Raw genomic sequence first — 23857 nt, 5'->3', positions numbered from 1 at the left:
TGTGACTGTGTGGTGGTTGATTTACATGTGACTGTGTGGTGGTTGATTTACATGTGACTGTGTGGTGGTTGATTTACATGTGACTGTGTGGTGGTTGATTTACATGTGTCCGTGTGGTGGTTGTCTTATAGAAGTAGAGGTGGGCAAGGACCAGGAGTTCTCCATCAACACCAAGGGAGCTGGTGGGCAGGGCGAGGTAGCCGTCAAGATGACCTCACCCTCCGGCCGACCAATCCCCTGCAAGCTGGAGTCAGACGCGGCCAATGGCGCCCACTCTGTGAAGTATATCCCCCCAGAGGAGGGGCCTTACAAGGTGGACGTCAGCTACGATGGGAACCCTGTCCCTGGATCCCCCTTCGCAGTGGAGGGAGTGATGCCAGCCGACCCTTCAAAGGTAAAAAAATAAATAATAATAATTCAATCATCACTATCACTTTTTGCTTAAGTGGGTTACACTTCATTTGAAGGATACCTACATAAGAACGTAATGAAACGTCCATAACTTGTTCATAACACAGTCATAAGCAGTACGTGAGCCTACATGCAGTACAACCAGACGGCTGTACTGAAGCGTAGCAGTCCAGCGGTTCTGACATTTCTCTCTCCCTCAGGTGCGCGCTTATGGCCCAGGCCTGAAGGGAGGCATTGTGGGTAAACCAGCTCCATTCGCCATCGACACCAAAGGAGCGGGCGCCGGTGGGCTGGGCCTGACGGTGGAAGGGCCGTGCGAGGCTAAGATTGAGTGCCAGGACAACGGAGATGGAACCTGCTCAGTTTTCTACTTGCCCACTGAGGCTGGAGAGTACGCCATCAACATTCTGTTTGGAGAGCAGCACATCCCTGGGTCTCCCTTCAAGGCAGCTGTGAAGCCATGTCTCGACCCCAGCAAGGTACACCTCCTGTATGCCTAGTTGTTGATTTATTGATAGGCCTGTTATTGATAGTTGTTGATTTATTGATAGGCCTGTTATTGATAGTTGTTGATTTATTGATAGGCCTGTTATTGATAGTTGTTGATTTATTGATAGGCCTGTTATTGATAGTTGTTGATTTATTGATAGGCCTGTTATTGATAGTTGTTGATTTATTGATAGGCCTGTTATTGATATTTATTGTTGTTGATTTATTGATAGGCCTGTTATTGATAGTTGTTGATTTATTGATAGGCCTGTTATTGATAGTTGTTGATTTATTGATAGGCCTGTTATTGATAGTTGTTGATTTATTGATAGGCCTGTTATTGATAGTTGTTGATTTATTGATAGGCCTGTTTGTTGTGTATGATTTACAGATACACTGTCCCGTGTATTTAGGATCCATATATGCTTTATATCTTAAGTATTTTATAAGTATTGTAGTATAAGTATTGTAGGACATCAGATTTGACATAGTATGTGTGTTTCTGAGTAAGTACAAAGATGTTAAAATAAACCTTAACTTAAACCTAAACCTGAACCTAAACCCGGACATAAACCTAAGCCTGAACCTAACAGCTAAACCTAAACCTAAACCCGGACATAAACCTAAGCCTGAACCTAAACCCGGACATAAACCTAAACCTAAACCTAAACCCGGACATAAACCTAAGCCTGAACCTAACAGCTAAACCTAAACCTAAACCTAAACCCGGACATAAACCTAAGCCTGAACCTAAACCCGGACATAAACCTAAACCTAAACCCGGACATAAACCTAAGCCTGAACCTAACAGCTAAACCTAAACCTAAACCTAAACCCGGACATAAACCTAAGCCTGAACCTAACAGCTAAACCTAAACCTAAACCTAACCCTACAGGTAACAGCCAGTGGGCCCGGCCTGGAGAAGGCCAAGGCAGGGGAACCAGCCTACTTCACAGTGGACTGCACCAGCGCTGGAGAGGCTGAACTCACCATTGAGATCGTCTCTGAGTCCGGGGCTCAGGCCGAGGTCCACATCCAGAAGACTGCAGATGGGACCTTCTCTGTCACCTACATCCCACCCTTCCACGGAACACACACCATTACCATCAAGTACGGGGGTCATGTTGTACCCAAGTTCCCCGCGGTCATCCAGGTGGAGCCGGCTGTGGACACCAGCGGTGTGCAGGTCTATGGACCAGGGGTGGAGCCCAGAGGTAAGGAGGAGGGAGTAGGATGAAGTGGTTCTTCTGTTGATGCATATTACAGTAGTCTATATCAAAGACTACTATAGCTATAGCTAAAGCATAATGCTACTACAGATAAAGACTACTATAGCTATAGCTAAAGCATAATGCTACTACAGATAAAGACTACTATAGCTATAGCTAAAGCATAATGCTACTACAGATAAAGACTACTATAGCTATAGCTAAAGCATAATGCTACTACAGATAAAGACTACTATAGCTATAGCTAAAGCATAATGCTACTACAGATAAAGACTACTATAGCTATAGCTAAAGCATAATGCTACTACAGATAAAGACTACTATAGCTAAAGCATAATGCTACTACAGATAAAGACTACTATAGCTATAGCTAAAGCATATGGCTACTACAGATAAAGACTACTATAGATAAATGCTACTACAGATAAAGATATAATAATAATAATATATGCCATTTAGCAGACGCTTTTATCCAAAGCGACTTACAGTCATGTGTGCATACATTCTACGTATGGGTTCTACGTATGGGTGGTCCCGGGGATCGAACCCGGGGATCGAACCCACTACCCTGGCGTTACAAGCGCCATGCTCTACCAACTGAGCTACACAGGACTATGAAAAGACTACTAAAGACTACTATAGCTATAGCTAAAGCATAATGCTAGACAGATAAAGACTACTATAGCTATAGCATAATGCTAGACAGATAAAGACTACTATAGCTAAAGCATAATGCTACACAGATAAAGACTACTATAGCTAAAGCTTAATGCTACTACAGATAAAGACTACTATAGCTAAAGCATAATGCTACTATAGATAAAGACTACTATAGCTAAAGCTTAATGCTACTATAGATAAAGACTACTATAGCTACAGCTAAAGCATAATGCTACTATAGATAAAGACTACTATAGCTATAGCATAATGCTACTATAGATAAAGACTACTACAGCTATAGCTAAAGCATAATGCTACTACAGATAAAGACTACTATAGCTATAGCATAATGCTACTATAGATAAAGACTACTATAGCTACAGCTAAAGCATAATGCTACTATAGATAAAGACTACTATAGCTATAGCATAATGCTACTATAGATAAAGACTACTATAGCTATAGTTAAAGCATAATGCTACTACAGATAAAGACTACTATACCAGGGGTATTTAACCGGGGGTCCCCGGGAAATATATAAAGCATTTATTTTATTTTATGAATATCGCTAGCAACAACAGAATAAACACATCTTCTAATGATGTCAACTTTATTTCTCAACTCAATTACACTCACTGGAGTATCTGACATGGGCTTTGAATGGGCTACCAGTCAATAGGCTACCACTCAATAGACTACCACTCAATAGACTACCACTCAATAGACTACCACTCAATAGGCTACCACTCAATAGACTACCACTCAATAGACTACCACTCAATAGGCTACCACTCAATAGACTACCACTCAATAGACTACCACTCAATAGACTACCACTCAATAGACTACCACTCAATAGACTACCACTCAATAGACTACCACTCAATAGGCTACCACTCAATAGACTACCACTCAATAGACTACCACTCAATAGACTACCACTCAATAGACTACCACTCAATAGGCTACCAGTCAATAGACTACCACTCAATAGACTACCACTCAATAGACTACCACTCAATAGACTACCACTCAATAGGCTACATAGACTACCACTCAATAGACTACCACTCAATAGACTACCACTCAATAGGCTACATAGACTACCACTCAATAGACTACCACTCAATAGGCTACATAGACTACCACTCAATAGACTACCACTCAATAGACTACCACTCAATAGACTACCACTCAATAGACTACCACTCAATAGACTACCACTCAATAGACTACCACTCAATAGGCTACATAGACTACCACTCAATAGACTACCACTCAATAGACTACCACTCAATAGGCTGCCACTCAATAGGCTACCACTCAATGGGCTACCACTCAATAGGCTACCACTCAATAGACTACCACTCAATAGACTACCACTCAATAGGCTACATAGACTACCACTCAATAGACTACCACTCAATAGACTACCACTCAATAGGCTGCCACTCAATAGGCTACCACTCAATGGGCTACCACTCAATGGGCTACATAGACTACCACTCAATAGACTACCACTCAATAGGCTACCACTCAATAGACTACCACTCAATAGGCTACCACTCAATAGACTACCACTCAATAGACTACCACTCAATAGACTACCACTCAATAGGCTACATAGACTACCACTCAATAGACTACCACTCAATAGACTACCACTCAATAGACTACCACTCAATAGACTACCACTCAATAGGCTACCACTCAATAGACTACCACTCAATAGACTACCACTCAATAGACTACCACTCAATAGACTACCAGTCAATAGACTAGCACTCAATAGACTACCACTCAATAGACTACCACTCAATAGACTACCACTCAATAGACTACATAGACTACCAGTCAATAGACTACCACTCAATAGACTACCACTCAATAGACTACATAGACTACCACTCAATAGGCTACCACTCAATAGACTACCAGTCAATAGACTACCACTCAATAGACTACCACTCAATAGACTACATAGACTACCACTCAATAGACTACCACTCAATAGACTACCACTCAATAGACTACCACTCAATAGACTACCACTCAATAGACTACCACTCAATAGACTACCACTCAATAGACTACATAGACTACCAGTCAATAGACTACCACTCAATAGACTACATAGACTACCACTCAATAGACTACCACTCAATAGACTACCACTCAATAGACTACCACTCAATAGACTACCACTCAATAGACTACATAGACTACCAGTCAATAGACTACCAGTCAATAGACTACCACTCAATAGACTACCACTCAATAGACTACCACTCAATAGACTACCACTCAATAGACTACATAGACTACCAGTCAATAGACTACCAGTCAATAGACTACCAGTCAATAGGCTACCAGTGTGGCAGTGTTGCTGGTAAGGTTTCTCAACTTGGACATACATTTTTGCCAACACATGACTAACCTTTGTTTAACCAGCTAAACAGCTGGTTACTATAACTAAAGGCTAAGGTTACTATAGCTAAAGGCTAAAGTTACTATAGCTAAAGGCCAAGGTTACTATAGCTAAAGGCTAAGGTTACTATAGCTAAAGGCCAAGGTTACTATAGCTAAAGGCTAAGGTTACTATAGCTAAAGGCTAAGGTTACTATAGCTAAAGGCTAAGGTTACTATAGCTAAAGGCTAAGGTTACTATAGGTAGCGGCTAAGGTTACTATAGCTAAAGGCCAAGGTTACTATAGCTAAAGGCTAAGGTTACTATAGCTAAAGGCTAATTTTACTATAGCTAAAGGCTATGGTTACTATAGCTAAAGGCTAAGGTTACTATAGCTAAAGGCCAAGGTTACTATAGATACAGGCTAAGGTTACTATAGCTAAAGGCTAAGGTTACTATAGCTTACTGGTAAAGGCTACTATTGCCAAGACCATTATAGCTAAGGTTACTATAATTCACTTGCAAAGGCTACTACATGCTAACAATTACAGTAGCTAACCATTCTCCCTACGGTCATCCATGTTTATAGGAGTCCTCAAGGAGGTCACCACCCACTTCATCGTGGACGCCCGTAAAACGACCAAGATTGGCGGTGACCACGTGAAAGCACGCATCATCAACCCTTCAGGCGCCAACACAGACGCCTACATCACAGACAAGGGAGACGGAACCTACAGAGTGGAGTATACCGCCTTCGAGGACGGTAAGAAATAACCAAAAAAGAGGAAGACCTGAACTGTTAGCCTCCTTGTTGTTATTTTATTCCAGTAATGTTAGTGAATGGATTCTAGAACAGAGAGAAAGGATTCCAACTCATTTCACTCCAGTAGGGGAAATGTAGCTATACAAACCTTAAAGGAAGTAGCTGAAGATGGAATAGAGGGTTTTAGTTGACAAACCCAACAGGTGTTGGAGGATCCATTTGAGACTAGATAAAGAGAGAACAGGGTATAAATACTGAATGAGGCAGAGGAGAAGTGGTCTAAGTGAAGGGGAGAAAGAGAGAGGCACAGGGAGAGAGAGTAGAGAAAGAGAGAGAGAGAGATAGAGCAGAGAAAGAGAGGGGCACAGGCAGATAGAGTAGAGAAAGAGAGAGAGAGAGAGCAGAGAAAGAGAGAGAAGAGAAAGAGAGCAGAGAGAAGAAAGAGAGTGAGTGCAGAGAGAGAGAGAGCAGAAAGAGAGCAGAGAGCAGAAAGAGAGAGGGAGCAGAGAGAGCAGAGTGATTGGAGAGAACAGAAAGAGAGAGAGCAGAGAGAGCAAGATAGCAGAAAGAGAGAGATAGCATGCGAAATTCTCTGACTCTGTCAATTACAGCACTGGCCCCAGGGAATCAGAGATACACTGAGAGAGTCCTGTAAAGTCAATGGTGTGACGGTGTAACGAATGATCAACAGAAGTGTTCTTGTTGTGTAGTCCAGATGATTATCCTGTTACCGTACCCCCAAGTCTCATTCATCATCTGAACGAATGTTAGGAAGGAAGGTTCACACATATCAGAAAGGGGCTGAAAACATATTTTTTCAAATCAAATCAAATTTTATTTGTCACATACACGTGGTTAGCAGATGTTAATGCGAGTGTAGCGAAATGCTTGTGCTTCTAGTTCCGACCGTGCAGTAATATCTAACAAGTAATCTAGCTAACAATTCCAAAACTACTATCTTATAGACACAAGTGTAAGGGGATAAAGAATATGTACATAAAGATATATGATAGATATAACTTCATTGCCTTCATTGCCTTGCGTGGCCACTATACAAAAATCTGTGGAAATCCTGTGTATCTGTCTATACTAAAGAACAGACAATAAGAGATACTGAAATCCTCTCTGTGGTCTGTTCCAGGTATGCACCTGCTGGAGGTGTTGTACGATGACGTGGCGGTCCCTAAGAGTCCGTTCAGGGTGTCTGTGGTGGAGGGCTGTGACCCCACCCGGGTCAGGGCCTACGGGCCGGGCCTGGAGGGAGGACTTATCAACAAAGCCAACTGCTTCACCGTCGAGACCAGGTATAATACGGGACAATGGGACCGCAGCCCTTATCATTCACAAACCGAATAGAAAAACATTTAAATGGTGAACTTGTTGTTTGTGATCGTCGTCTTCATTTGTTGTTGTTTTACTTCAGTTTTAAATCAGTGCACTGATTGTTATTCGTCTGCTAAATTACTAAAAATTACAAAATAATTATAAACCGGGTGGTTCGAGCCCTGAATCCTGATTGGCTGACAGCCGTGGTATATCATATCTACCACGGGTATGACAAAACATGTATTTTTACTACTCTAATTACATCGGTTACCAGTTTATAATCTCAATAAGGCACCTCGGTGGTTTGTGGTATATGGACAATATACCACCTTAGCCATGGTATATTGGCCATATACCACACCTCCTCGGGCCGTATTGCTTAAAGAACTCCTCCAATAGGAAGAAAGCCTTTATAACAGCGCCTCTCCTTGGAGAGCGGTGTAAACAGATGTCAAACGTCTGTTAAAGTGGGTGATGTGTGTGTTCTCTAGGGGTGCTGGTACTGGAGGCCTGGGCCTGACCATTGAGGGAGCCTCCGAGGCTAAGATGACCTGTAAAGACAACAAAGATGGCAGCTGCAGCGTGGAGTACGTACCCTTCACACCTGGAGAGTACGACGTCAACATCAACTTCGGAGGACACCCCATTCCAGGTAATGTGTCACACACACACACACACACACAGCCTAGATGTTACAGAGGTGGGCCAGCAATCAGAGGTTCACCGGTTTGAATCCCAGGTCTGATTGGGAAACATTCTGTTTGGGGATTGAGTTGGCCACCCGGGGAATCATAATGGTACATCTGTCCTCCCACTGTAAACGCTGACCATACGTTGTCTCGTCTGTGTGCCTGCAGGCAGTCCGTTCCGGGTGCCAGTGAAGGATGTGGTGGACCCTAGTAAGGTGAAGTGTTCAGGTCCAGGGCTGGGGGATGGAGTCAGAGCCCACGTACCTCAGGCCTTTACAGTGGACGCTACCCAGGCTGGAAAGGCAAAGGTGGAAGTACAGCTAACAGGACCATCAGGTGAGAGGAGAGAAACACACACACACACACACACACACACACACACACACACACACACACACACACACACACACACACACACACACACACACACACACACACACACACACACACACACACACACACACACACACACACACACACACACACACACACACACACACACACACACACACACACACACACACACGAACACTGATCTGAATGTCATTTGTTGTCCATAGGTTCTGCTGAGCCTGTTGCTGTGAAGAACAACGGTGATGGTACACATACGGTCAACTACACCCCAGCTCAGGACGGCCCTTACACTGTGTCTGTCAAATACGGAGATCAGGAGGTCCCGCGCAGGTGAGACAGGCTGGCCACTAGAAACACTTTAAAACCCTGTAATACACATATTGATTTTTCTGTCTAGAAATGTCATACATTTTCAATAGGATCATGACATAATAGTGTATTGTTTTGCTATCTTCTCTCTTATTTCTCTCAATTCATTTCAATTTCGATTCAATTGAAGGGCTTTATTGGCATTGGGATAACAAGTGAAATAGATAATATACAAAAGGGAAATAAACAAAACAAATTAACAGTAAACATTACACTCCAAAATGATTCAAAAGAATAAAGAGATTTCTCTCTCTCTCTCTGTCTCTCTCAATTCAATTCAAGGGCTTTATTGGCCTGAGAAACGTGTTAACATTGCCAAAGCAAGTAAGGTAGATAATATACAAAAGTTAAATAAACAATAAAAATGAACAGTACAGAAGTTACATACAGAAATGTCAAAATAATAAAGACATTACAAATGTCATATGTGTGTGTATATACAGGGTTGTAACAATGTATGTATCAACTTAACTCTCTTTGTTATTCTCTCTCACTATCTCTTTCTCTCTCTCTCATTCTCTCTCTCTCTCCATCTCACACTATCTCTCTCTCTGTTATTCTCTCTCTCATTCTCTCTCTTTCTCTCCCTCCATCCACAGTCCATTCAAGGTGAGGTCCCAGCCTGGTCATGATGCCAGTAAGGTGCGTGCCAGTGGTCCAGGTCTGGATAAATCAGGTGTGGCCGCCAGCCTACCAGTGGAGTTCACCATCGATGCCCGCGACGCAGGAGAGGGACTGCTCACTGTACAGATACTGGTGAGTACATCAACTTCCTCCACACACAGGAAATACACTATCTTCTAGAACCTAAACCTAAGGGTTCTTTAGCTTTCCCCATAGGAGAAGCCTTTGAAGAACCCGATTTGGTTCCAGGTAGAACCCTTTTGAGTTTCATGTATAACCCTTTCCACAGAGGGTTCTACATGAAACCCAAAAGAGTTCTACCTGGAACAAAAAAAGGTTCTACCTGGAACCAAATAACCCTTTTGGAACCCTTTTGTCTAAGAGTGTAGAACAGTTTCTAATGGCTCAGTAGGTCAGACAATGGCACCACCAGGGTTATGGGGTTAATTTCCTCATGGGCTACATAATCCTGAATATATGTGTCAATGTCAGTGATGACAGTTCTGTAATTCCCTTTTGGTTATATAAAAGGTTCTGCTGAATAAAAATACTAATATGATATCTTCTGACCTGCGTAGGATCCCGAGGGCAAGCCAAAGAAGGCCACTATCCATGACAACAGAGATGGGACATACACAGTGTCCTACGTACCAGACTCCACCGGCCCCTACACCATCACCATCAAGTATGGAGGAGATGAGATCCCCTACTCCCCCTACCGCATCTCAGCTCTGCCCACTGGAGACGCCAGCAAGTGTCTGCTTACTGGTACGTCTTGTCCTCTCTTCACTAGACGACAAAGCCACATTTGAGATGTTTTTCAGTAGTGTGATCCTTTCTCTCACTTTATTTCCCAGTGTCTATCGGAGGCCGTGCCCTGGCGTCGGGTCTGACCAAGATGCAGGCGCACGAAGAGACCATCGTCTCCGTCGACGCAAAGGCTGCAGGGAAGGGCAAGGTGACCTGTTCGGTGACGACCCCAGCGGGGGTGGAGCTAGACATGGACGTTCAGGAGAATCGTGACGGAACCTACGACATCTACTACACGGCTCCGGAACCTGGGAAATACGTCATCACCATCCGGTTCGGAGGACAACTCATCCCCAAGAGCCCCTTCCATGTAACGGTGAGTCCTGCCGAGGCTGAGAGATAGTACTGTCAACATGGCGTCCAAGTTACATTTGTATGTTGAATGGATATAGCTTGATATAATCACTGATACATGGTATGCTGGTATGTAACTATCTACCAGGGTTAAGGTTCGTTCTATTTGAATTCCAACTCTGTATAAAGTGGTTGAATGAAGCTGAATTGACTCCAGCCTTACACATTGCATTAATGTGTAAAAGGGGGTTTTCACGTAAACAAAAACAGAACAACAGTTGCTTATAGAGTCAAATGAGTTTAACACAAGTTGCAACAAGGAGACACGTCCAGCATAGAAGCAGAGGACATTGTTGTAACTGGCCTCCTCGGAGAAGAGGCCCTTATCGGCAGACAACTGTTCTGTCAACCTCACTAAATCTAGTTGGAAACTCCAAATAAGGCAGTGACCTTAGCCGAGTATGACATCAGCACTTCAACAGGTCAAAGGTCTGTTTAGGAAGTAAACAGATCATCATTAGTCAGTTACAACGGACTAATTATAGACTAACAGGTGAAAGAGACATTAGACGTGATGTTAACGTGGAGTTAACGTGGTACTAAAATACATGGTACATCTCAGGTTTCCCCTCCCGGGGGGAATTCCTCTGTCAGCGTCTCCCTGCTCATACCAAATAGATGTATTACACATCATCAATAATCAATACAACAGTAGATAACAGAATTATATACCGGACAATAATGAATCAAATCATTTCCCATTTACATGTAGTTACTGTAAAATAGTTGAATGTCTGCAGCTACAGCTAGAAATACAGTAACTACTTACAGTAGATTCAGTATGCTGACTGTATTTTTCTCTCCCCCCCCCCCCCCCCCCCAATAGGCCACCAAGGAGCCTGTTGTCCCTAGCGATGGTATGGATCAGTTCAGACCTCTTAACTTGGTCATCCCGTTCTCCGCTCAGCAGGGACCGATCACAGGTACATGGACTTTATTCTGTACTGACAGTCAATAGCACACACACACGCACGCACGCACACACACACGCACGCACGCACGCACACACGCACAAACACACACACACACACGCACGCAAACACACACGCACACACACACGCACGCACGGACAAACACACACGCACGCACGCACGCACGCAAACACACACACACACGCATGCACGCAAACACACACGCACACACACGCACGCAAACACACACACACTCATGAAATATAATTTGTATCTTTCCCAGGTGAGGTGCGTATGCCCTCCGGTAAGACGGCCCGTCCCCATATCACAGACAACAAGGATGGGACCATCACAGTCAAGTTCAACCCTACTGAGAAGGGTCTGCATGAGATGGACATCAAGTATGAAGGAAACCACATCCCAGGTACGAAAACACCTTGTCGTAGCCTTTCTCCAAACTAAACCAGGGCTCAATGCATGCAGTTATGCTGAATTAAGAGACTTTCTTATTTTTATATATATATATATTTTTTTTTACCTCAGGTGTATCAACAGGCATATTTACATATATTCATTTGAAATAAACATTGATGACATATTTTCTGATGGCCCATCCCTCCATGAACTCTCCCCTACAGGAAGTCCCCTCCAGTTCTATGTCGATGCTATAAACAGTGGTCTGGTGACAGCGTATGGGCCTGGGTTGTGTCATGGCACCGTCAACAAACCCGCCACCTTTACCGTCGTCACCAAGAACGCTGGAGAAGGTACAACATTTCTTACCCTTCTACGAAGATGATATTCACAATAATAGCAGAACATATTTGCCGTGTATATTTGGTGTAGACAGTTCAGTAAAACCCCTCTAAATCAAATCAAATCAAATCAAATTTATTTATATAGCCCTTCGTACGTCAGCTGATATCTCAAAGTGCTGTACAGAAACCCAGCCTAAAACCCCAAACAGCAAACAATGCAGGTGTAAAAGCACGGTGGCTAGGAAAAACTCCCTAGAAAGGCCAAAACCTAGGAAGAAACCTAGAGAGGAACCGGGCTATGTGGGGTGGCCAGTCCTCTTCTGGCTGTGCCGGGTAGAGATTATAACAGAACATGACCAAGATGTTCAAATGTTCATAAATGACCAGCATGGTCAAATAATAATAAGGCAGAACAGTTGAAACTGGAGCAGCAGCACAGTCAGGTGGACTGGGGACAGCAAGGAGCCATCATGTCAGGTAGTCCTGGGGCACGGTCCTAGGGCTCAGGTCCTCCGAGAGAGAGAAAGAAAGAGAGAATTAGAGAGAGCATATGTGGGGTGGCCAGTCCTCTTCCGGCTGTGCCGGGTGGAGATTATAACAGAACGTGGCCAAGATGTTCAAATGTTCATAAATGACCAGCATGGTTGAATAATAGTAAGGCAGAACAGTTGAAACTGGAGCAGGAGCATGGCCAGGTGGACTGGGGACAGCAAGGAGTCCTCATGTCAGGTAGTCCTGGGACATGGTCCTAGGGCCCAGGCCAGTTGAAACTGGAGCAGCAGCATGGCCAGGTGGACTGGGGACAGCAAGGAGTCATCATGTCAGGTAGTCCTGGGGCATGGTTCTAGGGCTCAGGTCCTCCGAGAGAGAGAAAGAAAGAGAGAAGGAGAGAATTAGAGAACGCACACTTAGATTTACACAGGACACCGAATAGGACAGGAGAAGTACTCCAGATAAACAAACTGACCCTAGCCCCCGACACATAAACTACTGCAGCATAAATACTGGAGGCTGAGACAGGAGGGGTCAGGAGACACTGTGGCCCCATCCGAGGACACCCCGGACAGGGCCAAACAGGAAGGATATAACCCCACCCACTTTGCCAAAGCACAGCCCCCACACCACTAGAGGGAAATCTTCAACCACCAACTTACCATCCTGAGACAAGGCCGAGTATAGCCCACAAAGATCTCCGACACGGTACAACCCAAGGGGGGACCCAGACAGGCCGACCACAACAGTGAATCAACCCACCCAGGTGAAGCACCCCCCCAGGGACGGCACGAGAGAGCCCCAGCAAGCCAGTGACTCAGCCCCCGTAACAGGGCTAGAGGCAGAGAATCCCAGTGGAAAAAGGGGAACCGGCCAGGCAGAGACAGCAAGGGCGGTTCGTTGCTCCAGAGCCTTTCCGTTCACCTTCCCACTCCTGGGCCAGACTACACTCAATCATATGACCCACTGAAGAGATGAGTCTTCAGTAAAGACTTAAAGGTTGAGACCGAGTTTGCGTCTCTGACATGGGTAGGCAGACCGTTCCATAAAAATGGAGCTCTATAGGAGAAAGCCCTGCCTCCAGCTGTTTGCTTAGAAATTCTAGGGACAATTAGGAGGCCTGCGTCTTGTGACCGTAGCGTACGTATAGGTATGTACGGCAGGACCAAATCAGAGAGGTAGGTAGGAGCAAGCCCATGTAATGCTTTGTAGGTTAGCAGTAAAACCTTGAAATCAGCCCTTGCTTTGACAGGAAGCCAGTGTAGAGAGGCTAGCACTGGAGTAATATGATCAAATTTTTTGGTTCTAGTCAGGATTCTAGCAGCCGTATTTAGCACTAACTGAAGTTTATTTAGTGCTTTATCCGGGTAGCCGGAAAATAGAGCATTGCAGTAGTCTAACCTAGAAGTGACAAAAGCATGGATTAATTTTTCTGCATCATTTTTGGACAGAAAGTTTCTGATTTTTGCAATGTTACGTAGATGGAAAAAAGCTATCCTCGAAATGGTCTTGATGTGTTCTTCAAAAGAGAGATCAGGGTCCAGAGTAACTCTCTAAAAAGGTTACATTTTCTGAAAAGAAAACCGGTTTACTTCAACTCTAAAAATAATTTTTATGGCTGAGGAATAGGTTTGAATTGTTGAATTCAGGCTGAACAGAAGCTAACCCCTCTCTCTCTCTCTTTCTGTCTCTCTCTCTTTGTCTCTCTCTCTCTCTTTGTCTCTCTCTCTTTGTCTCTATCTCTCTCGCTCTTTCTGTCTCTCTCTCTCTCTTTGTCTCTTTGTCTCTCTCTCTTTCTCGCGCTCTCTGTCTCTCTTTGTCTCTCTTTGTCTCTCTTTGTCTCTCTTTGTCTCTCTTTGTCTCTCTTTGTCTCTCTTTGTCTCTCTTTGTCTCTCTTTGTCTCTCTCTCTCTCTCTCTCTCTCTCTCTCTCTCTCTCTCTCTCTCTCTCTCTCTCTCTCCCTCTCCCAGGTGGTCTGTCCCTGGCTGTGGAAGGTCCCTCTAAGGCAGAGATCAGCTGTAAAGACAATAAGGACGGTACCTGTACTGTGTCCTACCTGCCCACCTCACCAGGAGACTACAACATCATCGTCAAGTTTGACAACAAGCACATCCCCGGCAGTCCCTTCACTGCCAAGATCACAGGTGAATACATTGGACTGAAATAACTGGAGACAGTGTTTGGTTGGTGAAGAGCCTCGTATGACCTCTTAGAATTTGACAGATCATAGGATCATTTACATTGGTTCAAATACAACGGCTAGCGTTCAGAGCACAGTGGGTGAACGCCATTGAAATGGTTCATCAATTGTGTATTATATGGTGTCGTAATCGTCAATAAACATTTTATTTATTTAACCATGCAAGTCAGTTAAGAACAAATTCCAATAACGTCCTCCCGGGGAACAAGCTGCCTTGTTCAGGGCAGAACGACAGATTTTTATCTTGTCAGCTCAGGGATTCGATCCAGCTACCTTTCAGTTCCTGGCCCAACGCTCTAACCACTAGGATACCTGCCTCTCTCTCTCTCTCTCTCTCTCTCTCTCTCTCTCTCTCTCTCTCTCTCTCTCTCTCTCTGCCCCTCTCTCTCTCTCTGCCTCTCTCTCTCTCTCTCTCTCTCTCTCTCTCTCTCTCTCTCTCTCTCTCTCTCTCTCTCTCTCTCTCTCTCTCTCACACACTCTCTCTCTCTCTCTCTCTCTCTCTCTCTCTCTCTCTCTCTCTCTCTCTCTCTCTCTCTCTCTCTCTCTCTCTCTCTCTCTCTCTCTCTCTCTCGTTCTCTCTCTTCTCTCTCTCTCTCTCTCTCTCTCTCTCTCTCTCTCTCTCTCTCTCTCTCTCTCTCTCTCTCTCTCTCTCTCTGCCCCTCTCTCTCTCTCTGCCTCTCTCTCTCTCTCTCTCTCTCTCTCTCTCTCTCTCTCTCTCTCTCTCTCTCTCTCTCTCTCTCTCTCTCTCTCTCTCACACACTCTCTCTCTCTCTCTCTCTCTCTCTCTCTCTCTCTCTCTCTCTCTCTCTCTCTCTCTCTCTCTCTCTCTCTCTCTCTCTCTCTCTCTCTCTCTCTCTCTCTCTCTCTCGTTCTCTCTCGTTCTCTCTCTCTCTCTCTCTCTCTCTCTCTCTCTCTCTCTCTCTCTCTCTCTCTCTCTCTCTCTCTCTCTCTCTCTCTCTCTCTCATAATGGTTTACTAAATGTTTTATTTCCCCTCTCTGTGTCCAGGTGATGACTCTATCAGGACGTCCCTGCTCAACGTGGGAACAGCAGCAGATCTATCCCTGAAGATCACAGAGTCTGACCTGAGCCTGCTGACAGCGAGCATCAGAGCTCCATCAGGAAACGAGGAGCCCTGTCTGCTCAAGAGACTGCCCAACAGACACATCGGTGAGACACTAGCCTGGCCTGAGAAGTACAAAGATGTTTGGGCCATTGGTGTAGAATACATGGTTTGGTTGCCTTAGCAACTGAAGTAGCTTGGATGCAAACTGATTTATTCCATTTCTCTTCATTATTTCAGTCTGGCCATCGCTAGTAGTTTTTATTTGTCCCAGATGATTCACTCCTGTCTTCCATCCATCTGTACACAGGAATCTCCTTTACCCCTAAGGAGGTGGGAGAGCACGAGGTGAGCGTGAAGAAGGGTGGTAAGCACGTGACCAACAGCCCTTTCAAGATCCAGGTTGGCCAGTCAGAGATTGGCGAGGCCAGCCGGGTCAAGGCCTTCGGTAAAGGACTGGTGGAGGCACACACCTTTGAAATGGCTGAGTTCTTCGTGGACACTAGGAATGCAGGTAAGACCAAGGAACATTGTTTATTATCTTTTAGCCCACCGTGAGGGCGTATTCTACTGATACTAGGTCAAGATAAAATGCTCTTTCTCCTGTCCTACCATACCTTACCTCTGTCTCTCTCTCTCTCTCTCTTACTATCTCTTGCTCTCTCGCCCTCTCCAATCTCTCTCCATTCTATCTCTCTCTTTCTCCATCTCTCTCTTTCCCTCCCATCTCTCTCTCTCTTCCCCTGTCTCTCTCCGTCCCCCCACCCCTTCCCTCCCCTCTTTCTCTCAGGTTATGGTGGTCTGGGATTGTCTATCGAGGGCCCGAGTAAAGTGGACATAAACTGTGAGGATGTGGAGGATGGGACTTGCAGAGTCAGTTACTGCCCCACAGAGCCAGGCAACTACATTATCAACATCAAGTTCTCTGATAAGCACATCCCTGGTTAGTAGCTTTACTGTCTCACTTCAATCTTCTATATATGGAAATATGACTTTTCTCAGTAAATTAACTTGGTTTATGTGAGGCTGTATTTCATTATAGAACAGTATTGTCACTCACTGTTACCTGTGAATTTATTTTCTGCACGATTGAGAGGGCTATTCCGGTTTAAGACCTCTCTCATTGGCTGATACACTACTCCCTGGCCTCTCTGATTGGCTGTTGCTGGTAGTCTCTGATAGGGTTGGGCTGTATCCAAATGTTCATACCGTCATATTGTTTCTGTACCATACCGGGGTATACAGTTTTATACCGGAAGTGCTATTTGTTTTTTAAGCAAAAAACTATTTAGGCAACAGAGCTCTTGATCCAGGAGGGGATTGAATGTCTCTGCTGTAACCAAGAAGCTTGGTCTTGACATCTCGACACCACAGCTAGCAATTTAGCAAACCACATGCATAGCTGGACCACTGAGCTGGATATCATTTGTCACATCTTAGATATCTCATAGCTTTCCTTAACTTAGCAGGCACCCCCACCTGTAGCAGGCACCCCCACCTGTAGCAGGCACCCCCACCTGTAGCAGGCACCCCCACCTGTAGCAGGCACCCCCACCTGTAGCAGGCACCCCCACCTGTAGCAGGCACCCCCACCTGTAGCAGGCACCCCCACCTGTAGCAGGCACCCCCACCTGTAGCAGGCACCCCCACATACACTGTATTTAACATTATAGAAAATCATACCGTCTGTATTTTGAAATACCCCGGTATACGGTATAAACGCCCAAGCCTACCCTCTGACCTCTGATTGGCTGCTCCTCTGCTCCTACAGGAAGTCCTTTCACGGTGAAGGTAACAGGAGAAGGAAGAATGAAGGAGAGCATCACCAGGAAGAGAACAGCCCCCTCCATCGCCTCTGTCGGCAGCGCCTGTGGCCTCAACCTGAAAATCCCTGGTGAGCACAGCCTAAACATGATCACACTGTGATATTATAGTCATGGTGCTGTCATGGTGCTGTCATGGTGCTGTCATGGTGCTGTCATGGCGCTGTCATAGCGCTGACGTACCCCACATTGCTGTGTTGATATCATCTATAGAATGACAGCAATGGTGGTTGTTAATCCCATCAATTTTCGATCAACTTCCATACAGCTACGAGTTAGCTAGCTTCTTCCATACAGCTACGAGTTAGCTAGCTTCTTCCATACAGCTACGAGTTAGCTAGCTTCTTTCATACAGCTACGAGTTAGCTAGCTTCTTCCATACAGCTACGAGTTAGCTAGCTTTTTCCATACAGCTACGAGTTAGCTAGCTTCTTTCATACAGCTACAAGCTAGCTAGCTATCTTAAAAGCTAAGTTAGCTAGCATGAGTCTTCAAGTATTGCTTGTGTCTTAAGACTAAACCAAACACTTACCCTCCCTGCTCTCTCTCCACCAATAGGAAACTGGTTCCAGATGGTGTCAGCCCAGGAGAGGATGACTCGTACATTCACACGCAGCAGCCACACGTACACGCGCACAGAGCGCACGGAGATCAGCAAGATGAGGGGCGGAGAGACGAAGAGGGAGGTGAGGGTAGAGGAGAGCACCCAGATGGGAGGAGCAGGAGGAGGCAGTCCCTTCAGAGATGTGTTTGGAGACTTCCTGGGCAGAGACAGTCTGGCTAGCTTCGCTGGTATACCCGCTACAGCCACACCAACACCTGGTGAGAATGAAGGAAGAAATAACACGACTAACACTTCTCTGTTGCACTTGTTCTTCTTTACTCTCAATATCACTGATCTCGGTACAGTAGCAGCTCGTTTCGAGAAGGTTTTACTTTACAATGATCATGATCGATATATTTGCTCTGGATAAGATTAAAAATGTATCATTGTAGATGGAAAAACAACACGCCTTCCAGCCAGTCTGACACCTCTCTTCCCCCTCCCCTCCTCCCTCCACTCTCCCCCAGGTGAGACAGTTACCCAGGGTAGTATGACAGCCCAGGTGACCAGCCCCGGGGGTAAAACAGAACAGGCAGAGATCGTAGATGGAGGGGATAGCACCTACAGCGTCCGCTTCGTACCCCAGGAGATGGGGGCCCACACGGTCAACGTGAAGTACAGCGGTCAGCATGTCCCTGGAAGTCCCTTCCAGTTCACTGTTGGGCCCATGGGAGAAGGAGGGTCCCACAAGGTCCGGGCCGGAGGCACTGGGCTGGAGAGAGGAGTGGCAGGAGTACCAAGTGAGTAGTTTGACCTGACCGCCTGTGTCTCGCTGAAAACTCCCACCAGTTAATTGATGAACCTGTCTTTTCCTTTAGTCGTACCAACAGTCATTTTGCAGATAGCAGCTATTTTGAAAAATGTTTCACTTTCAATAAGTGATTTTTTCCCCCTTTGCTTTAGTTGAATGTGTTATCTGCTTTAGTTGAACCAGGTTTTAACATGTCTGTGGGTCTCCTCTCTCTTCCTTTTCCCTCTCTCGTTCTCTCTCCCTCCCTCTCTCGTTCTCTCTCCCTCCCTCTCTCTTCTCTCTCCCTCCCTCTCCCTCTCGTTCTCTCTCCCTCCCTCCTCTCCCTCCCTCTCTCTTCTCTCTCCCTCCCTCCCTCTCTCCCTCCCTCCCTCTCTCGTTCTCTCTCCCTCCCTCCTCTCCCTCTCTTACTCTCTCCCTCCCTCTCGTTCTCTCTCTCTCTCTCTCCTCTCTCCCTCCCTCTCTCCCTTCTCTCTCTTGCCCTCCCTCTTCTCGTTCTCTCTCCTTCCTCTCTCTTGCTCTCTCCCTCCCTCTCTCGTCCCTCCTCTTCTCCTCCCTCTCTCGTTCTCTCTCCCTCCCTCTCTCGTTCTCTCTCCCTCCCTCTCTCGTTCTCTCTCCCTCCCTCTCTCGTTCTCTCTCCCTCCCTCTCTCGTTCTCTCTCCCTCCCTCTCTCGTTCTCTCTCCCTCCCTCTCTCGTTCTCTCTCCCTCCCTCTCTCGTTCTCTCTCCCTCCGTCTCTCTCTCCCTCCGTCTCTCTCTCTGCTCTCTCCCCTCCGTCTCGTCGTTCTCTCCTCTCTCTTGCTCCTCCCTCTCTCGTTCTCTCTCCCTCCTCTCTCTTGCTCTCTCCCTCCCTCTCTCGTTCTCTCCCTCCCGTCTCTCTTACTCTCTCCCTCCCTCTCTCGTTCTCTCTCCCTCCCTCTCTCTTACTCTCTCCCTCCCTCTCTCGTTCTCTCTCCCACCGTCTCTCGTTCTCTCTCCCTTCCTCTCTCTTGCTCTCTCCCTCCCTCTCTCGTTTTCTCTCCCTTCCTCTCTCTTGCACTCTCCCTCCCTCTCTCGTTCTCTCTCCCTCCGTCTCTCTTACTCTCTCCCTCCCTCTCTCGTTCTCTCTCCCTCCCTCTCTCGTTCTCTCTCCCTCCCTCTCTCGTTCTCTCTCCCTCCCTCTCTCGTTCTCTCTCCCTCCGTCTCTCTTACTCTCTCCCTCCCTCTCTCGTTCTCTCTCCCTCCGTCTCTCGTTCTCTCTCCCTCCCTCTCTCGTTCTCTCTCCCTTCCTCTCTCTTGCTCTCTCCCTCCCTCTCTCGTTCTCTCTCCCTCCCTCTCTCGTTCTCTCTCCCTCCCTCTCTCGTTCTCTCTCCCTCCGTCTCTCGTTCTCTCTCCCTCCCTCTCTCGTTCTCTCTCCCTCCGTCTCTCGTTCTCTCTCCCTCCCTCTCTTGTTCCCTCTCGTTCTCTCTTGTTCTCTCTCCCTCCCTCGTTCTCTCTCCCTCCCTCTCTCGTTCTCTCTCTCCCCTCTCTTACTCTCCGTAGCTGAGTTCAGTATCTGGACGCGTGAGGCTGGTGCAGGAGGCCTGTCCATCGCTGTAGAGGGGCCCAGTAAGGCTGAGATCTCATTTGAAGACAGGAAGGATGGATCCTGTGGGGTGGCCTACATCGTTCAGGAGCCAGGTGAGATAGTACCCACCTAACCTAATCTAGCCTAATCTAGGTCTCTCCCTCCCTGTCTCTCATGTCTCTCTCTCTCTCTCTCTCTGTCATCTCTCTCTGTCATCTAGCCCCATCTAGCCCCACCTAACCATATCTAGCCCCATCGGTCTCTCCCTCCCTTGCTCTCATCTCTCTCGCTCTGTCATCTCTCTCTTGTCATCTAGCCCCATGTAGACCCATCTAACCCCATCTAGCTCCAAGGACCAACTGTTATTTACAGTGGCTTGCGACAGTATTCATCCCCGTTGGCATTTTTCCTATTTTGTTGCCTTACAGCCTGAAAACACAACAGGCCTACCACTTTGAAGATGCAGAATATTTGTTATTGTGAAACAAACAAAAAATACGACCAAAAAACAACTTGAGCGTGCATAACTATTCACCCCCAGAATGTCAGTACTTTGCAGAGCCACCTTTTGCAGCAATGACAGCTGCAAGTCTCTTGGTCTCTATAAGCTTGGCACATCTAGCCACTGGGATTTATGCCCATTCTTTAAGGCAAAACTGCTCCAGCTCCTTTAAGTTGGATGGGTTCCGCTGGTCTACAGCAATCTTTAAGTCATACCACAGATTCTCAATTGGATTGAGGCCTGAGCTTTGACTAGGCCATTCCAAGACATTTAAATGTTCAACTTAAACCACTAGAGTGTTGCTTTAGCAGTATTCTTAGGGTCATTGTCCTGCTGGAAGGTGAACTTCCGTCCCAGTCTCAAATCTCTGGAAGACTGAAACAGGTTCCCCTCAAGAATTTCCCCGTATTTAGCTCCATCCATCATTCCAGTTTCCCAGTCCCTGCTGATTGAAAAACATCCCCACAGCATGATGCTGCCACCATCATGCTTCACTGTGGGGATGATATTCTCGGGGTGATGAGAGGTGTTGGGTTTGCGCCAGACATAGCGTTTTCCTTGATGGCCAAAAACCTCAATTTTAGTCTCATCAGACCAGAGTACCTTCTTCCATATGTTTGGGAGTTTCCAATGTGCCTTTTGTCGAACACCAAACGTGTTTGCTTATTTTTTTCTTTAAACAATGGCTTTTTTTCTGGCCACTCTTCCGTAAAGCCCAGCTCTGTGGAGTGTATGACTTAAAGTGGTCCTATGGACAAATACTCCAATCTCCCCTGTGGAGCTTTGCAGCTCATTCAAGGTTAACTTTGGTCTCTTTGTTGCCTCACTGATTAAGGCCCTCCTTGTCAGGTCTGTGAGTTTTGGTTGACAGGCCCTCTGTTGGCAGGTTTGTTGTGGTGCCATATTCTTTCCATTTATTAATAATGGATTTATTGGTGCTTCGTGGGATGTTCAAAGGTATTTTTTTATAACCCAACCCTGATCTGTACTTCTCCACAACTTTGTCCCTGACCTGTTTGGAGTGCTCCTTGGTCTTCATGGTGCCGCTTGCTTGGTGGTGCCCCCTTGCTTAAGGGTGTTGCAGACTCTGGGGCCTTTCAGAACAGGTGTATATATACTGAGCTCATGTGACAGATCATGTGACACATAGATTGCACACAGGTGGACTTTATTTAACTAATTATGTGACTTCTGAAGGTAATGCACCAGATCTTATTTAGGGGCTTCATAGCAAAGGGGGTGAATACATCATATGCACCACTTTTCCCTTTTAAATTAAAAAATAAATATAAGCACTATTTAAAAAATAAAAAAAATTCACCAATTTGGCCTATTTTGTGTCCATGTCCAATGTATTGTGTATGTGTATGTATTGTGTTTGTGTATGTCCAAAATGTATTTAAATTACAGGTTGTAATGCAACAAAATAGGAAAATGGCAAAAGGGATGAATACTTTTGCAAAAGGGTCTATCTCCTTCCCTACGCCCTACATGAGAATCATCTGATCGTACTGTTATTCTGGTATCTAACCGCCGGTTCCTCTCTGTGTTTGTCTCCTCAGGTGACTATGAAGTGTCTATCAAGTTCAACAACGAGCACATCCCCGACAGCCCCTTCATCGTTCCCATAGCAACGCTGTCTGACGAGGCACGCAGACTCACTGTCACCAGCCTGCAGGTAGGATCACACGCGCGCACACACACACGCACGCACGCACACACACACACACACACACACACACACACACACACACACACACACACACACACACACACACACACACACACACACACACACACACACACACACACACACACACACACACACTGAATTACATGTCTCACAAGGCCATCATTTGTGACCGGCTACAGGATCTGAGGCATTTGACGCCAGTTCCTACTTCACAGTAGCGCCGTTTAAATTATTATTATTATTATTTTTTAATGTTAAGGCTTTTTTGAACATGTGAACTTTCATGTGCCATAATTAGAAACTGGTGTGGGATCTGTTAATATGAATTCAAAATGTTCAAGAGGGTGTGAGCTTTGTGGCAGGGTAGCCTAGTGTTTAGAGCGTTGGACTACTAACCGAAAGGTTGCAAGTTCAAACCCCCGAGCTGACAAGGTACAAATCTGTCGTTCTGCCCCTGAACAGGCAGTTGTTAACCCACTGTTCCCAGGCCGTCATTGAAAAAAAAATTTGTTCTTAACTGTCTTGCCTGGTAAATAAAGGTAAAATAAATAAATGCTGAATGTTTGTGAACAAGGAAGAGCTCTCTAGGAAGTGTGAACATCTCATCATTTGTTATAATTGTCTCTTAAGTGGTATAACAAGTTTATCAACTTTTAAAGCAGCATAACTTTCCCATGTCATGAAATGCAAATACATTTATACATACATTTGATATAAGCCTCAATAGAGAAATCGAGAAAGAATTTACAATAACAATAGTTGTTTGTTGGTCAGGCTTGTCCCATAGATTATTTGTCCTTAGAAGTGAAACCAGAGGCTTGTAGGTCTGCAGCAGTAACCAAGACAATATTGTTGTGTTGTTTAGTGGTGAGTGAGAGGGATCAGCTGTCCCTTCTCCAATTATGGGGTCATCGTGGGGTCATCGTGGGGTCTAGCAGTTTGACAACTGGCCACAGGGACACACATAAACACCTCCTCCCTTAAATACTCTCATCCTCAGATATCGCTCTCCTTACTCTTGTTTCATATATATA

At 45.7% G+C, this 23857-nt stretch overlaps 1 protein-coding gene across 2 annotated transcripts in view; it reads left to right on the top strand.

Moving 5' to 3' along the window:
* LOC124032290 (filamin-C-like) overlaps positions 1-23857 on the top strand; it is a 50197-nt gene that overhangs the window by 21246 nt on the left and 5094 nt on the right. For both annotated transcript variants that reach the window (XM_046344563.1, XM_046344573.1), the window contains 23 exons: positions 132-394; positions 612-890; positions 1797-2115; positions 5787-5960; positions 7102-7264; positions 7778-7938; positions 8144-8311; positions 8536-8659; positions 9298-9454; positions 9901-10090; positions 10180-10448; positions 11313-11409; positions 11681-11821; positions 12036-12164; positions 14617-14790; positions 15854-16015; positions 16219-16422; positions 16699-16851; positions 17680-17802; positions 18290-18553; positions 18803-19075; positions 20604-20741; positions 22693-22808. In XM_046344563.1, the coding sequence (XP_046200519.1) occupies positions 132-394; positions 612-890; positions 1797-2115; positions 5787-5960; positions 7102-7264; positions 7778-7938; positions 8144-8311; positions 8536-8659; positions 9298-9454; positions 9901-10090; positions 10180-10448; positions 11313-11409; positions 11681-11821; positions 12036-12164; positions 14617-14790; positions 15854-16015; positions 16219-16422; positions 16699-16851; positions 17680-17802; positions 18290-18553; positions 18803-19075; positions 20604-20741; positions 22693-22808 (4241 nt within the window). The remainder of the gene's footprint in view (positions 1-131; positions 395-611; positions 891-1796; positions 2116-5786; positions 5961-7101; positions 7265-7777; positions 7939-8143; positions 8312-8535; positions 8660-9297; positions 9455-9900; positions 10091-10179; positions 10449-11312; positions 11410-11680; positions 11822-12035; positions 12165-14616; positions 14791-15853; positions 16016-16218; positions 16423-16698; positions 16852-17679; positions 17803-18289; positions 18554-18802; positions 19076-20603; positions 20742-22692; positions 22809-23857) is intronic.

The sequence above is a fragment of the Oncorhynchus gorbuscha genome, linkage group LG01 (assembly GCF_021184085.1).
Source record: "Oncorhynchus gorbuscha isolate QuinsamMale2020 ecotype Even-year linkage group LG01, OgorEven_v1.0, whole genome shotgun sequence".
In the NCBI taxonomy this organism is placed as follows: domain Eukaryota; kingdom Metazoa; phylum Chordata; class Actinopteri; order Salmoniformes; family Salmonidae; genus Oncorhynchus; species Oncorhynchus gorbuscha.
This window is presented reverse-complemented; position numbering and strand designations above follow the sequence as displayed.